The sequence below is a fragment of the Onychomys torridus genome, chromosome 22, assembly GCF_903995425.1.
Source record: "Onychomys torridus chromosome 22, mOncTor1.1, whole genome shotgun sequence".
NCBI classification, from domain to species: Eukaryota; Metazoa; Chordata; class Mammalia; order Rodentia; family Cricetidae; genus Onychomys; species Onychomys torridus.
The window spans coordinates 17426778-17445038 of NC_050464.1; the positions used below are offsets into that span (position 1 = coordinate 17426778).

The 18261-nt window shown below is 48.1% G+C and overlaps 2 protein-coding genes across 7 annotated transcripts in view; both read right to left on the reverse strand.

Annotated features, from left to right (window-relative positions):
• Positions 1-7311, reverse strand: part of Dtx2 (deltex E3 ubiquitin ligase 2) — a 37156-nt gene extending 29845 nt beyond the window's left edge. For 2 of the 6 annotated variants that reach the window (XM_036172267.1, XM_036172265.1), the window contains exons 1-2: positions 7145-7311; positions 5711-5875 (exon numbers count right to left, since the gene is read on the reverse strand). The gene's annotated coding sequence lies outside the window, so the exon portion shown is untranslated. Of the gene's footprint in view, positions 1-1002; positions 1029-5710; positions 5876-6435; positions 6608-7144 lie in introns of those variants that run through there. The other 4 variants (XM_036172266.1, XM_036172262.1, XM_036172263.1 and 1 more) reach the window with 3 other exon arrangements.
• Positions 7312-14511: 7200 nt separating this feature from the next.
• The window catches only part of Zp3 (zona pellucida glycoprotein 3), a 12420-nt gene continuing 8670 nt past the window's right edge, over positions 14512-18261 (reverse strand). Inside the window, exons 5-8 of the mRNA XM_036172475.1 lie at positions 17697-17814; positions 15943-16034; positions 15669-15802; positions 14512-14720 (exon numbers count right to left, since the gene is read on the reverse strand). Coding sequence (XP_036028368.1) covers positions 14512-14720; positions 15669-15802; positions 15943-16034; positions 17697-17814 — 553 coding nt within the window. The remainder of the gene's footprint in view (positions 14721-15668; positions 15803-15942; positions 16035-17696; positions 17815-18261) is intronic.

The window sequence follows — 18261 nt, forward strand, 5'->3', positions numbered from 1 at the left end:
GGGTGTGGTAGAATGCCTTCTTAGAATCTTCTAGTGAAGGAAGGGCTGTGGCCTGGCTCAGTGGTAGAGGTCTTGCATAGCAAGCACAACGTACTGGGTTCAATCCTCAATGCCTCTAACAACAACAAACTTTTTATAAACAAAAACAGGTGTGGAGATAGGCACTGGTGGTGCATGGCTATAAGTTAGTTATTCCTGCACCTGGAAGGCTGAGGTAGGAAGAGTACTGCAAGTTAAAGGCTAGCCTGGGCTACAGAGAAAGATGGTCTCAAACTCCCCCTCAAAAAAGTGGAAATATAAATTACAACCTGGGAGAAAGGCTAAAATTGGCAATGCATGCCAGTTTTTCTAGCACGTGGAGGACCAAGAGACCAAGGTTGGGCAGGGCACAGCTGGAGACAGAGGCAGATGGAGCTCGAGTGCCAGGCCAGGCAGGGTGGCTCAGTGGGTAGAAATGCTTGTCATGCAGACCTAACAACCTGGGCTCAAGCCTCGCCAGCCACATCAGGAGTGAAGCAGAGAATGGGCTCCACGTGCACACCGTGGCTCCTATGCCCGCACCCTCACACACAGATAAAAAAAAAAAGGAGTCAAAGTCATCTCAAATACACAGAGAGCACGAGGCTAGTGGGGGCTACACGCAAGTCTCACAAAAAATGAAAAACAAAACCCCACAATGGGTGATGAGATGGCTCAGCGGATCAAGGTGCTTGTCACCAAGCCTCGCTCCTGAGTTCAATTCCAGGTGGTTGAAGGAGGCCATTCTTCCAAACTGTCCTCCAACCTCCCCTCGTGTGTACCCACACACACACCATGCACACACACAAAGTAAATAAACTATAACTTTAAGTTTTTAACTAAATAAGTATATTAAAACATGCATGCATACATACTACAAGAGCAGATGTGGGGATACAGCACACTGATAGAATGCTTGCTTAGCAATGTGCACATATCATGAGTTCAAGCTCAGCTCAAAAAAATAAAATAAAATAAGCAGACCTCTAAGCCAGAACAGTAGCACACACATACAATCCCAGTACTTGAGATGTGGAAGCAGGAGCATCAGGCGTTTCAATGTCATCCTTAGCTACACGGTGAACTGGAGGCCAGCATGGACTAGAGAACAGGAAACCCATCTCAAAAAAAAAAACAGAAAAAAATTGAAAATTCTGAAAAGCAGACCATGCATGAAGAGCAATGTGTGTGCATTAATCAAGCTGTTTTCACCTGATAAACAATCACCTGCGAGATTGCTCTGTCATCTCAGCACTCCGAGTGCCCCACAAGCCCTAACATCTGGCCTCTTAATTCTCCGCAAAATGGCCAAAGCTCAGCTGCTAAGTGCTTGCTGTACAAGCATTAGGACCTGAGTTCAATTCCAAATAATCCACGTGAAAAACTCAGGCATGGTGGTACACAATCCCAACACTGGAAAGGCAGAGACAGGAGGGTCCCTGGAGCTCACTGACCAGAACCAGGGGTCCCAGGAGAGGCCCTGTCTCAAAAAAATAAGAAAGTAAGAGCAGTTAAGAAAGACTCTCATCAACCTCTGGCTTCACACACATGTGAATGCACAGCCATGGACACACGTACATGCACGCATAGACAGACAGACAGACACACACACACACACACACACACACACACACACACACAGGCAGTGTGAAGACACTCACTTTCCTTCCGATTCTCCTTTGCCCCACAGATTTCCCAGGTTCCACTCTGCCTCAGGCAGCCATGAGGAAAAGCGGAGATCCTCGCTCCCTCTCAGCCTTCTGTCCACAACCCCCAACAGCTGCCTCAAGTCTACACAATCATCACCTCCTCGGCTACCACTGCCCACATCTGTCTGTGGCCCTTCTGCCTCCCACAGACATAAGCACACCCTCCCAGCTGGCCTCACCAACTCGCCTCTCCTAGTCTTAGCTCAAACACAGGTGTGAGATTAGCCCCTTTGAATGCCTGTTCTGATTTTGTCTCTTCCTCCCCTCCCCAGAATCCACAGAACGACATTCACATTCTGCAGGCAACACTCACAGCCATCATAACATGCTGGTACACACATATGTAATCCAGCACTCTGGGGGCAGAGGCAGGTGTGTCGCTTAAAGTTTGATAACTGTATGCAGCCTTAACTACATGGAGAATTCCAGGCCATTCTGGGCAGGGCAATGTCATAACCAAAAGAGAATTTAATTGAAGATCTGTGTTCCCTCACCTCCATGCTCTGCTCCGCCCCAAAGACTATCCTCACCCAACCTGTACTTTCTCTGTGTGTGGACGTGGATGCAGCTATGTGGGGACATGTGTGTAGAGGCCAAGGGTTGATACTGGGTGTCTTCCACACAACTCTCCACCTCGTTTTCTCGTGGAGAAAACACTGGTTTTGTGTCTGTGTGAGAGTACCCACGGAGACCACAAGATGGTTCCCTGGAGCTGGAGTTACAGGCTTTTGTGAGCAACCTGATGTGGGTGCTGGGAACGGAACTTCAGTCCTTTAAGAGAGCAGCAAGTGCTTTTTCTTAACCACTGAGCCATCTCCCCAGCCCTGGCCCCCTTATTTCTTGAGACAGGACCTCTCACTGAACCTGGAGCTCAATCACTCACCAGAACAAGCTGGCTAGCGAGCCCCTGGGACTGCCCTGTCTCCACCTTCCCAGCACCGGGACTACAGGCGTGTGCTGGTCCATTCACTTTTTACATGGGTTCTGGTGATCCAAACTCACATTCTCAAGCTTGTGCACAGGTACTTTACCCACCCAGCCAGCTTCTCAACCTTCACCTCGACTTTCAATTAAAATGTATTATATGCTTTGGTGCTAGGGATGGAACCATGCCCCAGTCCCTCACTGGCAGATTCTAGGCAGTTATTCTACCATTGAGCCACATCCCAGCCCCAAGACCCAATTAAAACAGAGAGAAAACATGTTCTGAACTTCTACAGTGTTCTATGTACTCTTCATAGAATTCTGCTAAAATCCTTCTAGTCTCCAGAGCTTTGGTGTACATTTGTGGTGTTGAGTAACTTATGAGTGGAAAAACTATTACTTTTTTTTTACTTGGTTATTTTTCAGAAAAGGTCTCACACACCCTAAGCTGGCCATGAACTCATCAGGTACCCGAGGACAACTTTGACCTTCCTAATCCTCCTGCTTCCACCTCCTGAGTGCGAGGATGACAGGACTGTGGCACCATGCCTATGCCGTGCTGGGGGTGGAATCTAGGGCTCGGAGCAAGGTAGGCAAACACTCTACCAGCTAAGCTACATTCCCAGGCCCTAAAGCAACTGATCTGGCTCATCTCTGTCATGGCTGGGGGTCCGTTAAGACACGGCACCAGCCCTTTGGAGTAGGGAAGCAGAGAGAAACAGAGGCACGGAAGTGACCAAGCACATGGAGGTGGCTTTGTCATCTCTCAACCCACCTTCTGAAGAACTGTATCACTTCAGGGAGACATAATCTATTGCACAAGATCAGCATTAATCTGCTCTGAAGCTAATGACTTCTTTTTTAAATTATTTATTTATTATGCATACAGTGTTCTGCCTGCATGTGTCCCTGCAGGCCAGAAGAGGGCGCCAGATCTCATTACAGATGGTTGTGAGCCACCATGTGGTTGCTGGGAATTGAACTCAGGACCTCTGGAAGAACAGCCAGTGCTTCTAACCTCAGAGCCATCTCTCCAGCCCGCTAATGACTTCTTTAAAAATATTTTTTTTATTATCTATATGCATGTGTGTTATATGTTTGTATGCCATGTGCAGGATGGTACCCACAGAGGCCAGAAGAGTACACTGGAACTGGAACTGGAGTTACATGAGCTGCCTCACATGAATGCTGGGAAGCAAACCAGGGTCATCTGCAAGACCCAAAAGTGTTCTTAACTACTGACCCATCTCCTCTGCCCCTAGAGTCCGCCCCTCAAAGGCTGAACGGTCCCGGGACCACAGTGGAGACCAGGCTTCCGGTGTATGCACATCTCTGGATGACAATCCATTAGCCATTGGCAAGGCCCTCAGAACCCGCCATATATACTCTGCCTTCTGCCCACGTTCCCAGCCTCTCCACGCTACAGTCTGTTGTTGTTCTAGCCAACACAGCTGCACTTACGACAGCATGGCCCGGCCCTGCCCTGGGAGCTTCATGGTTATGCAGATGCTGACACTCCTCCCAGACTTTCTCCTCACTTTCTCCTCAGCTCACCTTGGCCACCACTTCCAGAAGCCTTCCTGACCCTGCTGCCTACCTCCCCCTGGAGGAGGGGGACTCACCTTTGACTCACCTCAGCACTACACCTACCACAACTGGCATGTCTGTCTTTCCACCCAAGAAGTTGCCAGGAGGAGGAGATCTTGTCTGGCACCTGGCAGAGGTTTGTGCAAATAAACAACGACAACAAAAAAAAAGTTTCTGGTTCAAAGGCAGTGACAGTGACTCATTTCCCTAGCCTACAAAGCATAGGTTTGTTGATTGATTTGTTTTTAGTTTTGAGACAATTATCTCCCCATGTAGCCCAAGCTGGGTTAGGATTCACTACATATCCCAGGATGGCCCCAAACTCATGCTCCTCTGCCTCACTTTACCGAATGCTAGGATTACAACTTATCACACCATGCAAGGGTGGACCGGCTACACAGCCCAGGCTGACCCCAAACTTGCAGTTGTGCCGAAGTCTCCCGAGTGTGGGATGACAGGTATTTATCACCTTGCTAGGCATGCTTGCCTTTTAACTTATTATCATTGTGTGAGTATGGGCCTGTGTCTGCAATGAAGGTGTGCAGAAGTCAGGGGATGGCTTAAGAGCACTGACTGCTCTTCCAGTAGACCCTGGTTCGATCCCCAGAACACATGGCAGCTCACAACTGTCTACAACTTCAAAGTCTGACACCATCACACAGACATACACGCAGGCAAAACACCAATGCACATAAGATAAAAATAGATTATTTAGATCTCCAGATATCACATAGAGAGAACTGACTCCTGCTTACTGCTCCCTCACCTCTACATATACACCATGGCACATACATACAACAAGTAAATGTTTAAAAGAAAAAAAAAAAAGTAATAATAAAAAATAAAATGTTTTCAAGTGCTGGGGCTTAAACTCAGGGTCTTGCATGCTAGCTAAGCACTCTCTGAAGGCTGCCTCCCAGCCCATAAAGCATGTCCTAAGGTAGGAAGCATCCTCTAAGACTGGTTAGACAGACGCAGCGTTGGCAGGAAGCCAAATGAATTTATTTGCAACAGTGGGCAATCAACAATCAACTCCCAGGCTTCATTTTGCTCCTGGAACCCCAGAATCCCACCATCCATGCTGCCTGCTTCTGTATGTGTATATGTGTGAATGTTATGTGCATGTGTGCACAGATGCATGGGTGCTCCTAGAGGCTAGCGGGCGGGCAGCCTGGATTGCAGTTCCTCAGGTACCATCAACCTTGTTCACTCACCAAATAGGCTCAGCTGGTGGACTGACCAGCAAACCCCAGGGATTCACCTGTCTCTTCCCTAGCACAAGAATCACAGGTAGGTACATACCACCATGCCAGGCTTTTTACATTGGTCCTGGAGAACGAATCTGGATCCTCACACTTGTCAGACAAGCAGTGTATGGACCTGAGCCATCTCCCTTCAATGCCCACACCCACCTTCTCTTTTGAAAAACCAGATTTCAAAAGCATCAAGGTGAATTTCCCCATGGCTCTCACCTCCTCTCACTTGAAGGGCTGGCACCAAACTGTCCCCTCTTGATGGAGACACCAGATCTTCAGGAGCAATAACTTGTCTGGGTTCCCATCTTGATATGAACGGCAAACAACAAAAACCGGGCAATCTGAGGGCTTGCTGACGCAGCCACACCAATTCCGAGGTACCTTTGCCAAAAAAGATGATTAAGTCTTCAATGAAGGAACGGCAAGAGAAAAAAAAAAAAAATGAGCACACAGATGTCGGGTCCCATGTGCTGTGGCTGGCGACTGGAAATTACCAGACTTATTTCCCAACAGCCTGGGCAGAGCACAGAAGGTATGATAGTTTTTCTCAGACCACTCAACTACGCCCTGCCCCAGAAGCCCGCAAGAGGACTTCAGAAACCAGTCCACTGGACAGCCCACACAGTACACATACACCAAGGGCCTAGATACCAGAATAGCTGAAATCAACCCTGATTTTTTTTTTTTTTCTACTAGAAGTCCACTTTATAGAACTGATACTTTTTGGTTTTTTGAGCAGGGTCCACACAGTATACAGCTTAGGGTTGGCCTGGAACTCTTGATTCTCATGCTTCTGCCTCACAAGTGCAGCGATTATAGGCATAAGTCACCACACCTGGCTAACACTTTTTTTCTGTTGTTGTTTGCTTTGGAAGAGGGCATGGTTAATATAGAGGCTGTCTACACAGCACAGGGAAGCTTTGAACTCGCTACCCTGATACCTTAGTCTCCCAAGTGCTGGGACTACGAGCGTGCACCACCACGTCGCTGGGCTCTCCAGAACTACCAAGGATGGCATGTAGAAACAGAGTTCCTTAAAAGTCTTGCCTCTGTACACATTCGTATTTGTGCCGTCGTGGAGGCAAAGCTAACGCGGGCGACCCGCAGCTGGCTCTGAGGGATAAGATAGGATGAAAAGCGGAGCTTCAAAACAGAGACTCCCCCAAAGTGCCCCAGGGACCCAGTTTGAGAGAGACCGAGAATGGAAAGGCATACGCCTCCGAAGTCCAACTCCCAGCCATCGGTGCAGCCCCACTGCCTGGGTGCAGCCCCCTCAGGACCGAAACTGACCCCTCAGGGAAGCAGGGTTAGCAATAGCCTCACTGCTCTTGCAGGTCCTGTAGGGCTCAAACTCTCAGGCATGCGACCCCCGCTTCTGCAAAAATAGGGCTCTCACCACACCCAGCCCTGTCCCCAACGCCCAGAGCGTCCCAACTACGACTTCCCGCTTCCAGAACCCCGGTGCCCCGGAGCCCAAAGCTCCCAGCACCCCAGGACTCACCCATCCCGCCGGCACGGCCCTCCCTCCCTCGCACGACCGCCCCCTTCCGGTCCCAGCTTGGCTCAATAGCCCCCCTCTCCTCAACCCACCCGCCCACCTTCAGGACCTCCAGCCTGGGCGCCAGCAGGTGGCCCGCCCGTCCCGCTCACCGAGTCTGAGGAAAGCAGAGGGAACAGGTGGAGAGGACCGCCGACCTCCGGCTTCAGCTCTGGCTCGGCCTGGCAAGAACCCACCGACTACAGCTCCGACTCCGAGCGGGAGGCAGCCGGAGTGAAACTCGGCGTCGCAGCCTCCCAGCGCCGCGCCGCGCATGCCCCCCTCAAGCGGTGCCTTCTGGGAAATGTAGTTCTGGCGAGGCGGAGTGGGCGGAACCAAAATGCACCAGCAGATGTTAATGTACCCAGCCTTTCTTCACTTATTGCTTACTGACTTACTCCTTCGTTAATTACTGATTCATCTGGTTTTTAATAATTTTAATGTTGTTGTTGTTGTTGTTATTATTATGTGTATATGATGGGGTGGGTTACGAATAGAGGTCAAAGATCAATTTTAGGAGTCTGTTCTCCCCTTCTACCTTCACGTGGGTTCCGTAGATAGAACTCTAGTTGTCAGGCTTGACAGCAAACAAACGCCTTTACCCTCTGAGCTATCTTGACAGCCCCTGCTGTTTCTTTTATGTGGTGTTGGGGATCAAATTCAAGGCAAGCACATTAGGCAAGTATTTTGCTACTAACGAATCTCCAGCCGTGAAATTCGCTTTTTTTTTTTTTTTTTTTTTTTAAGTCAGGGTCTCATGTAGCCCAGAATGGCTTTGAATTTACTGGGTAGCCAAGGCTGTCCTTGAACTCCTCACCCTTCTGTGTCTGCTTCCTAACGGCTGAACTTACACAGTTTCAAGAAACATAGATTTTAAATTTAAAAATAAGGAAATAGCCTATATTTTTTTTTTAATTGTTTAAGCCTTGGTTTATGGATGAACGCCTCAGTGGTACAGCACTTATCTAGCAAGGACGCAGGACACCCTAGGGTTTGCGAAAGAAGTCCTTAAAACTCCACGTGATGGAACCTGTCCCATTTTCTGGAACCAGCTCCCAGCTGACCCAGAAGCAAGAAAAGATGAACACAGGCTAAGTAGAGAGGCCTGGCATTGGCACTGTCACCAAGGGGCTGGAGCGCTTGCTACTGTTTTGCTTGGAAAGGCAGAACCGTGTTGCTTCCTGCCTTTGCTAATTGGTCTCCATCTGACACTCTGGAGGGACGGTCTGATAAGATACAGCTGCTCGGCTCATTATTTCTGATGAATGGATGGCACCTGGCATCTCCTGGTGGTGATGGTAGCCACACAGGACCCACGTGTAAGATCTTAATGACTTCACAGCCTCAAGGAATACACAAGTCTGTCCCCCAAAAGCTCTGTCTATATATAAGTCCCTCCTAACAGAGGAGGGTTTTTTTTTTTTTTTTTTTTTTGAGGCACGGTCTTATATAGCCTAGCCTGGCCCTCAACTCCTAATCCTGCCTCTCCCTTCAGAGCATTGGGATTGCAGGTGTATACCATCTCTCCCAGTTTCATGCAGTGTGGGGGAGGAACCCAGGCTTCCAGCGCGCAGGGCAAGCCCTCTAACTCAGCTATTGCAGCCCTTGCAGCATTGAACAGATCCCTCCTATCTGCCGATTTCCGTTTTGCAAGTCTGAACTAACAGATAAGGGCTCACACTTTTTATTATTTGTATGTCTTTGTGCAGGGACAGGGCATGCCACAGCATGCATAGAGAGAACAGAGTTATGTCCTTCTGTTCTCTTCTTCTACCATGTGAGTTCTGAGATAGAACTCAAGCCATGAGACTCAGCAACAAGAATCTTTACCTGCTGAACCATTGGATGGCCTTGTGTTCATATGAAATTCATCCCCAAAGTTCAACTGTAGCCAATCACCATTTTATATATATAAATTGTTTTGTTTTTTGAGACAGGGCTTCTCTGTATAACAACCCTGGCTATCCTGGAACTCACTTTGTAGACCAGGATGGCCTCAAACTCACAGAGATCCGCCTCTGCCTCTGCCTCCTGAGTGCTGGGATTGAAGGTGTGTGCCACCACCACCCGCCCCCCCCTTTTTTTTAAACAAATTCTCCCTATGTAGCCCAGGCTGGCCTTGACCTCACTGTGTAACCCAGTTTGTTTTACACTTGTAGCCTTCCTTATATTTTAGATTCTGTGCATAAACACATAATTAAAACAGTTTTATCTTAAATCTGCCTTGGGCTGGAGAGATGGCTTAGAGGTTAAGAACACTGACTCCTCTTCCGGAAGTCCTGAGTTCAATTCCCAGCACCCACATGGTGGTTCACAACCATCTGTAATGAGATCTGGCGCCCTCTTCTGTGTACATAATAAATCTTAAAAAAAAAAAAAAAAAAAATCTGCCTTAAATCAACTGAATTCACATCCCAGACAAATATTCTAAAAAGGTGAAGAAACACTCCCACCCCATCCTTACATTCTTTTCAGTAAAAATGCAATTGATTGGTGCCCCATGGATTGACTTTTAATTAGTTCGACAGTACCTCTGGGCCACACCTCTATCCCATTTTTCTAATATCTAAACAAATGAATCAAACAAGATTTCTCTTCAGGTATTTTATTCTTTGAAATGAAAATATAACCACATAATTCCTTCCTTCCTTCTTCTCCCTCTAACCACTCCCAAGTACCTTCTTACTTGCTGCTTTCTCAAATTCAGGGCCTTTTTTAAATTTGTGTGTGTGTGTATATGTGTGTGTATTGTCTATATACATACACACATCAGTAACATTATATGGACTAAGTAGGTTTTATATATACGTGTATAATTACATGTATATAATTTCAAGGCTTAAACAAGATATTTGACATTTTCACTGTGTATACAATATAATTTTCAGTCCTTTAATGACTCATTCACATCCAACTTCCCTTTAGCCTCTGTCTTCTGTGAATCACAAAGGCAAAGTTTTCAGCCCATCCTTGAAGTGTTTCTGGAGGATGTACTTGAAGCCTTTGGAACAAAGTCATATGTAGGAGGCAGTCACAGACACTGGAGAAAAAGGGGGTTTGGGTAACATATGTCAAGATAACTTTCAGCTGCCAGCAAATATTCTTCCTAGCCCCATTTGAGGTCAGGAAGAGGCCAGGCTCACTTCAAACTCCCTCTGTGGCTGAGGGTGGGCTAGAACCCCTGACCCACCTGTTGGGATTACAGCTATGTACCACTAGGCCTGGTTTATGTAGCAAGCACTCTACCCACTAAGCTATATTTCTAGGCCCTGGTTAGTTTGAAATTTTCTCCAGCTACTGGGACACAGTTTCCCCATACTGCATTGGTAGCATTTCAGAGATTTCCACCTAGGCAAAACTGGGATTTATGCTTCATTAGATAAATGAGTTTTAGGGTGAGCCAAGAATGAAGCAAAGCTAAACTATTAAAAATAGAAAAATAGCCAGGCGATGGTGGCACACATCTTTAATCCCAGCACTCAGGAGGCAGAGCCAGGTGGATCTCTGTGAGTTTGAGGCCAGCCTCATCTACAAGGTGAGATCCAGGACAGGCTCCAAAGCTACATAGAGAAACCCTGTCTCGGAAAGAAAAGAAAAAGAATAAATAAATAGGTAGATAGATAAATAAAGTAGAAAAATGGTCTGGGCAGTGGTGGCGCATGCCTTTAATCCCAACACTCAGGAGTCAGAGGCAGGCGGATCTCTGTGAGTTGGGGGTCGGCCTGGTCTACAGAGTGAGTTCCAGAACAACCTGAGGTACACAGAGAAACTCTGTTTCGAAAAACCAAAAGAAGGAAGGAAGGAAGGGAGGGAGGGAGAGAGGGAGGGAGGGAGGGAGGGACGGAGGAAAATGGAACCAGCAAGATGGCTCAGTGAGGAAGGAGGCCTGCCACCAAACTTGGCTACTTGAGTTTGATCCCTGGCAACCTCATGGCAGAGGAACTGACCCCTCTGAGTTGTTGGCTCACCTCCACCTGTGCGCCCACACATGGACATACAATTTAAAAGTGTAAGTTTTGTTTAAATAGAAGGGTTCTCCAAGAAAAGAGTAAAGTTCACCCAACAGGACAAGTATGAGCTTCATGTAGACAATCACGATGAAGTTGTTTGTTTTGGGTTGAGACAGGGTTTCTCAGCAATGTGATTAAGGGCATGCGCCACCATAACCAGCTACAGTTAGGTCTGTCCAACTTTCCTGGTGGCTCTCAAGTTACATCACTAATGGTTGTGAAGAGAACACCCCATGTCTAACATTGCCCAAAGAGTGTAACTCGAGAAGATTAAAAGTTAGTGAATTTTACAGCAATTTACAGCACTCTGGAGGCAGAGGTAAGTGGGTCTCTGTCAGTTCCAAGACAGCCAGGGCTACACATTGAGACTATCTGGTGCAGGGGTGGGGTGAGGGGATGGATGTAAAGCATTTCAGGGGCTGGAAAGAGACAGCTCAGCAGTTAAGAGTGATTGCTACTTTGCAGAGGACCCGAGTTCAATTCCCAGCACCCACATGACAGGTCACAGCCATCTGTAACCCCAGTTCCAGGGGATCCAAGGCCCTCTCCTGACCTCAGGCACTGCAGGAACATGGTGCACAGACACACATGCAGGCAAGACACTTGCACACATAAAATACAATCTTTTTAAAGTATCAAATTTTCTTAGTAAACAAAGTAGTGAGGTATATTTCTGAGCAGTAGAAGTTACAAGAGGGATGAAGTAAAAACAAAATTTTATGTCAATTTAAAAAAAGTTTGACAGCCAGGCACGTTAGCACAATCAGGAGACAGAGGACTTCTGTGAACTCAAGGCCAGCCTGGTGTATAGTCATAGCCAAGATGCCAGGACTACTTAGAAACCCTGTCTCAAAAACAAAACAAAAAAATTAAAAAAAAAAAAATGGTGCCCGGTGTAGTGGTGCACACCTTTAATCTTAGCACTAGGAAGGCAGAGGATGGTGAATCTTTGTGAGTTCAAGACCAGCCTGATCTACAGAGCAAGTTCCAAGATGGCCAGGAATAAACAGAGAAACCCTGTCTCAAAGAGGAAAAGAAAAAAAAAAAAAAAAAAAGTCAGATTAAAGTCATGGTGGCATACACCTTTAATCCCAGCACTCAGGAGGCAGAAGCAAGTGGATCTCTAGACCAGGCTGGCCTCAAACTCATAGAGTGAGTTCCAGGAAAGCCAGGGCTACACAGAGAAACCATATCTTGGGGGGATTATATTTTCAGAGGCCAGTGAGATGTCTCAGTGGGCAAAGGCACCTGCAGTGAAGCGTGATGGCCTGAGGTCAGTCCCCAAGACCCCCATGGTAGGACTGGCTGCTGCAAGTCATTCTGTCTGACCTCCATATATATGTCCTCCCCTATAAAAATAAATTAAGGGCTGGGCAGTGGTGGCCCACACCTTTAATCCCAGCACTTGGAAGGCAGAGGCAGAGGCAGGCAGATCTCTGTGGGTTCAAGGTCAGCCTGGTCTACATAGTGAATTCCAGGACAGCCAGGGCTGTTACACAGAGAAACCCTGTCTCTAAAAACCAACTAACCAACCAACCAACTAAATGGAAAAATTATTTTGAAAACTATTTAAAAATTTGTGTGTATGGGTATTTTGTCTGCCTGTGTGTCTGTACATTATGTGTATGCAGAGCCAGAAGATGGCATCAGATCCCCTGGGAATAAAGTCCCAGGTGGTTGTGAGCTACCCTGTGGGTGCTGCAGAGCAAACCCAGGTCCGCTGTGAAAGCAACCCGCTGAGGCCAGAACTGGGCACTGCATCCCCTGAAGCTAGAGTTACAGATGACTGTGGGCTGCTCCATGTGGGTACTTGGAAGCAAACTTGGGTTCATGCTCTTAAGTGCTGAGCCCTCTCTCCAGTAGACCCTGTTCTGTGAATGTGACTCCAAGGACATGCTGGGGACCATTTCTTGAATGAAACTCCATCTGTTCCTTGTCCTCAAGTTTTCCGGGTGTTGAACAGTCTGAGAACGTGTCCTTCATTCAACTCTTTCATTTCCTCTTAACAAAGAGGAAGTGGCTGTGTCTGGGGTGCAGAGGAACTGTGGCTAGGATTTGACATGCAGGCAGGGTCATCTGATCTTCAGCTAAAAAGCTATCCCGTCCTCAAGAGAGGTGGCCTCCCAGGGATACTGAGGCAGACTTGCAAAAGTGTTGTGGAGACATGGGAGAGGGTGGAGGCTCTGTTCCCTCCCATCTGATCTGCTTTAACTGATGAGGAAGGTAGAAATTATGCTCATTTAGGGCCAGGTGATGGCTTTCCCAGGAGAGACACAAAGATGTCAAGGCAGCGATTAGGCTGTGATTACTTAGAGATGAAATGATGTGTAACCTGGGCTGGTATGATGGCTCATGGCTCAGTGGGTAAAGATGCTTGAGGAATGGAGTTCAAGCTCTGGTTCCCACATGGAGGAAGGGAAAGAACAGATTCCTGAAAGCTGACATCTCACCTCCAGACACGCATACACACAAATGGCTTTTTTTGTTTTTGGTTTTGGAGACAGGGTTTCTCTGTGTAGCCCTGGCTGTCTTGGAACTCATTCTGTAGACCAGGCTGGCCTGGAATTCAGAGGTCTGCCTGCCTCTCCGGTCTGAGTGCTGGGACAAAAGGTATGTGCCTTCGAGGCCAGCTTGGGCTACAGAGTGAATTCCAGGAAAAGGCTCCAAAGCTACACAGAGAAACCCTGTCTCAAACAAACAAACAACAACAAAAATCGTGTGCCAACAGGCCTCAGATATTTTTTGGGGGGGGGGGGGAACAGTGTCTACTGAACACATGCCAGACATGGCACACATAGACTAGTCATCTCTAAGACCCTAAAAGAAAGCAGGTGCGCGCGCATTACCATGTAAGCTAGGGATAACTGGAGGCAGAGATGATCGACCGAAGTAGGGATGACAAACGGACCACCTACCCCACCCCAGAGTTCTTTGCCACAGTTCTGCTGCACCAGCCCACGGTGGTAGCACACACTTGTGATCCAAGTACCCAGAAAGCTAAGGCAAGGAGATAGCGAGTTCCAGGCCAGTCTGGGCTACAGTGTCTGTCTGCTGACCTAAAGAGGAGCAAGAAGCCCCCTTTCCATCCCTTACCCCACTGGAGTCAGATCCGTGAGGCCAGTGCTAGAAGATTCCTTGATACCCTAAGAAGTCAGTCTGGCGTGGCCTACACACCTCTTTCAACAGCTCCTGGATCCATATTGACCTTATTGGAGTCACATCATACACAACTACTTCTGGACAGATGTGTTGCCTAATGCAGAAGTGCACGTGTGTATGTATACTAGCCAGCTTAGCCTCTCCATCTAGACAGCTGCTCACTGGAGGTCCAGCTGTTCTTTCTAGATTACACTATTGGCAGACACGTGCTAGGTGACAGTCTAGCTCACCCTCCCCCATGTAGCCACCACCAATCCCACACTCCACCTCTGGTACAGGCAACTAAGCCACATTCAGAACTGGAGCTTTTATTATGAAAGGGAGACAAGATGGGAAGCGGTGTGACACTTCCTGGTGATGGTAAGGACAAGAGCAGCCAGGGTCAGGGATGCCACTGCGGCTAGGCCTAAGCCAAGAGCCACAGAGGTTTGAGCAGAAGAGGTCCAGCCCTCCACAGCCTGGTCGCTTGCCTTTCCCAGGAAAATCAGGGGTCCTACAGTGACATCAGCTTCATCCGTCACTGTAAAAAGACCAGGACATGGGGAAGGCTTTGTGCTTGGTGCTGGAGAATCATACCGAAGTCTTCAAGAATGCTAGCCAAGAGCTTTGATGAATCACACCCCAGCACCTCACTGGGGATTCTAGGCAGGGGCTCTACCACTGAGCCACACCCCAGCCCCTCACTGGGGGAGTCTAGGCAGGGGCTCTACCACTGAGCCACACCTCAGCCCCTCACTGGGGGAGTCTAGGCAGGGGCTCTACCACTGAGCCACACCCCAGCCCCTCACTGGGGGAGTCTAGGCAGGGGCTCTACCACTGAGCCACACCCCAGCCCCTCACTGGGGGAGTCTAGGCAGGGGCTCTACCACTGAGCCACACCCCAGCCCCTCACTGGGGGATTCTAGGCAGGGGCTCTACCACTGAGCCACACCCCAGCCCCTCACTGGGGGATTCTAGGCAGGGGCTCTACCACTGAGCCACACCCCAGCCCCTCACTGGGGGATTCTAGGCAGGTGCTCTACTGCTGAACTTTTCTCCCAGCCTTTTATGTTTGGTTCCTTGAGTCAAGGTTTCCCTACGCACCTCAGGCTGTCCTTGAACTGTGATTTCTCCCATCTTAGCCTCCCCAGGGCTGGGACGACAGATGTGAGCCACTCTGTGCTTAGGTTGAGTTGATTTCATAAGTATCATTTTGCTCAGCCTCGGTGGATTGAATGAGGGATCACCGGACCAGCCACATTATTCTCCCCACTACCCAGTAATGCGCTGAAAGAATCTCAAGGTGACGGAGATACCCCAACATGCTACTGGGAAGAGAGGGTCAGCAACCCTCCCACTTGAAACTCAAGATGTCATCAGGTTCCAGAAGTCATTCCCGAAGTCAACCATCTTGTTGGAGGAAAAGGAAGAAGCAACAGCAGGTGTCTTAAAGAGGAAGAGGAATCAACAGCTCGTGCCTGTGACATACCGTGCCTGCGGTTTCTAGAAGCTGACCGGGGCCACTGCTTCTCTCCATGGGCCTGGTTCCTTGAATCGCTGGGACTACAGTCACCCTTAATGCAGCAGTCACAGATGGCAGCGTCGCCCTCTACTGGCAGCCAGCTGAGAGGCGAAACACAAAAGGCTTTGCTCTGGTACCCAGACAGGAAGTTTGGAAACAGAAGTTTGCAATTGTACATTTGAAGGAGCAGACACCAGCGATGCCTAAGGGCACCCCCCACCCCAGAGGCTGGTCTCCTCACATATTGGAAGTCCTGTTGTAGGAACAGGCTTTGTTGAGCTCATCTGGGGTCTGGTTGGCTGGAGTCACTTTGAGATGACAGGTGATATAGATCTGAAATAGTCATGAGCAGACGAGTTTTAAGATGTGTCAGTGACTTTTTAAAGGTAGTTATAGGAAGCCAGGTATGATGGCACAGCACTCAGGAGGCAGAGGTAGGCAAATCTGAGTTCAAGGCCAGCCTGGTTTACAGAGAGAGTTCTGGGACAGCCAGGGGTACACAGAGAAACCTTGTCTTGGAAAAAAAAACAAAACACTGGCTGTTCTTTCAGAGGACCCGAGTTCAATTCCCACTACCTACATGGCTAGGATCTTTTGGCCTCTGCAGGCATTGCACGATGTTCATAGATATATGCTCAGGTGTGTACACAAATTCTTTTGGTTTTTTTGAGTAAAATAAAATTTTAAAACTGGTGAAGGAGAGGTGGCTCACTGGGCGAAAGTGTTTGTCACCAAGACTTATGACCTAAGTTTGAGCCTGGGACTCCCCATGTGGAAGGAGACAACTTCCACTAGATGTCCTCAGACCTACACGCAAGTGTGTGTGCACACACGCGCACACACGAGCACACTAAATTGCAAAAAACTTTTAATTAAGCCAGGTGTGGTAGCCTACACCATTAATCCAGGCAGAGACGGGTAGATCTGCGAGTTTGAGGCCAACCTGATCTACATAGTGAGATCCAGGTTATCCAGGATATCTGGCGTGACCTGAATCAAAGACAGAATGAAACAAAGTTTAAAATAACTTTCGACTTGATTTGTGTTTACAGATCGTGTGCTGGGGTTGGGGGTGGTCCTCAAGTCCAGAACCTTATCTACGGAAGCACTACTATGGAGTTCTCTGAACAGCCCAGCTTTCGCCTTTTTGGGGGGCAGCTCCCATAACCCAGGCACAGTGGGTCCTGGAAACAAACTCCAGTCCTCCATAAGAGCTCAGTTGCTGAGCTGTCGATCTCCTCAGCCCTGGGGGTTAACTTTTGTTGTTCTCTGGGGGAAGACAAGGTCTCACTATATGACTCTGGCTGGCCTGGAACTCACTCTGCAAACCAGGACTCACACTCTGATCCATCTGCCTCTGCCTCCCGAGTGCATAGATTAAAACGGGTGTGTGCCACTATGTCTGACCTAGTTATTTAGGGTTTTGGGTTTTGATTACTGTGTATGTTATACATGGCATGTATGTCTGCGCTACATGCATGCTTGGTGGCTGGGGAAGCCAGGAGAGTGTTGGATCCCCTAGAACTGGAGTTACAGATGGTTGTGAGCCACCATGTGGGTGTTGGGAATCAAACCTGGGTCCTCTGAAAGAGCAGCTGGTACTTAAAAAAAAAAAAAAGACTTAACTTATATTTTATATGCATTGGTGTTTTGCCTGCATGTATGTCTGTGTGTGAGTGTCAGATTCCCTGGAGGTAGAGTTTCGGGCAGTCGTGAGCTGTTATGTAGGTGCTTGGAATTGAACCTAGGTCCTCTTGAAGAGTAGCTAGTACTTTTAACCACCAAGCTGCCTCTCCAGCTCCTATTTTATTCAGTTCTTAAGTTTAAGCCTCAAACCCTTACCTGTGAGGGCCTTGCTGAGCCCACAGCTTGTTACTTTCTATTTCTAGCATGGTAAATCATTTGCTTAAGGGAAGCACTTTTGGTTAACAGCAGAGAACATTAAGCCAGACTAGGGGTTCAGGCTTATGCCTGGCTGTCGCAAAATGCCATTACCATATTTCTGGAGCTGTTGGCAAAATGGAATACGTCCACTGTGAACTGGAGGGTCTCCGGCCGGGGTCTAGGGGCTTGAAATGCAGAAAGGCTCTCAGAAACACCATCCACGAGGCAACTTGGAAAGGAAGAAGTGAATGGAGTTAACCTAACTGCTGGATCATCTCATTACCAACTTCCCTGGAAGCCAGGTGTCCTTGTTTGCTTTCTCTGCGGTGAAACACATTTCACAGCAATGTGTTTGTGTAGCCCACAGGTTCCAATTCATTGAAGGAAACCAAAATGGGAACCCCAGAGACCTGGAGACCGGAACTGAGGCACAGACCTGGGGGAAAGTGACTTAAGGTTTGCTCAGTTACATTTCTTATATAGCCCGGGTCTACCTCCACCATCACCTGGCTCCTCCTACATCAATTAGTAATTAAGAAAACGCCCACAGACATGTCCACAGGCCAATCTGATGGAGTTCCTCAATGGAGGCGCCCTCTTCTCAGGTGTATCAAGTTGATAACATCAGACAAAAATGTCTCACACTTGAAATCCCAACACTCCAAAGACTGAGACA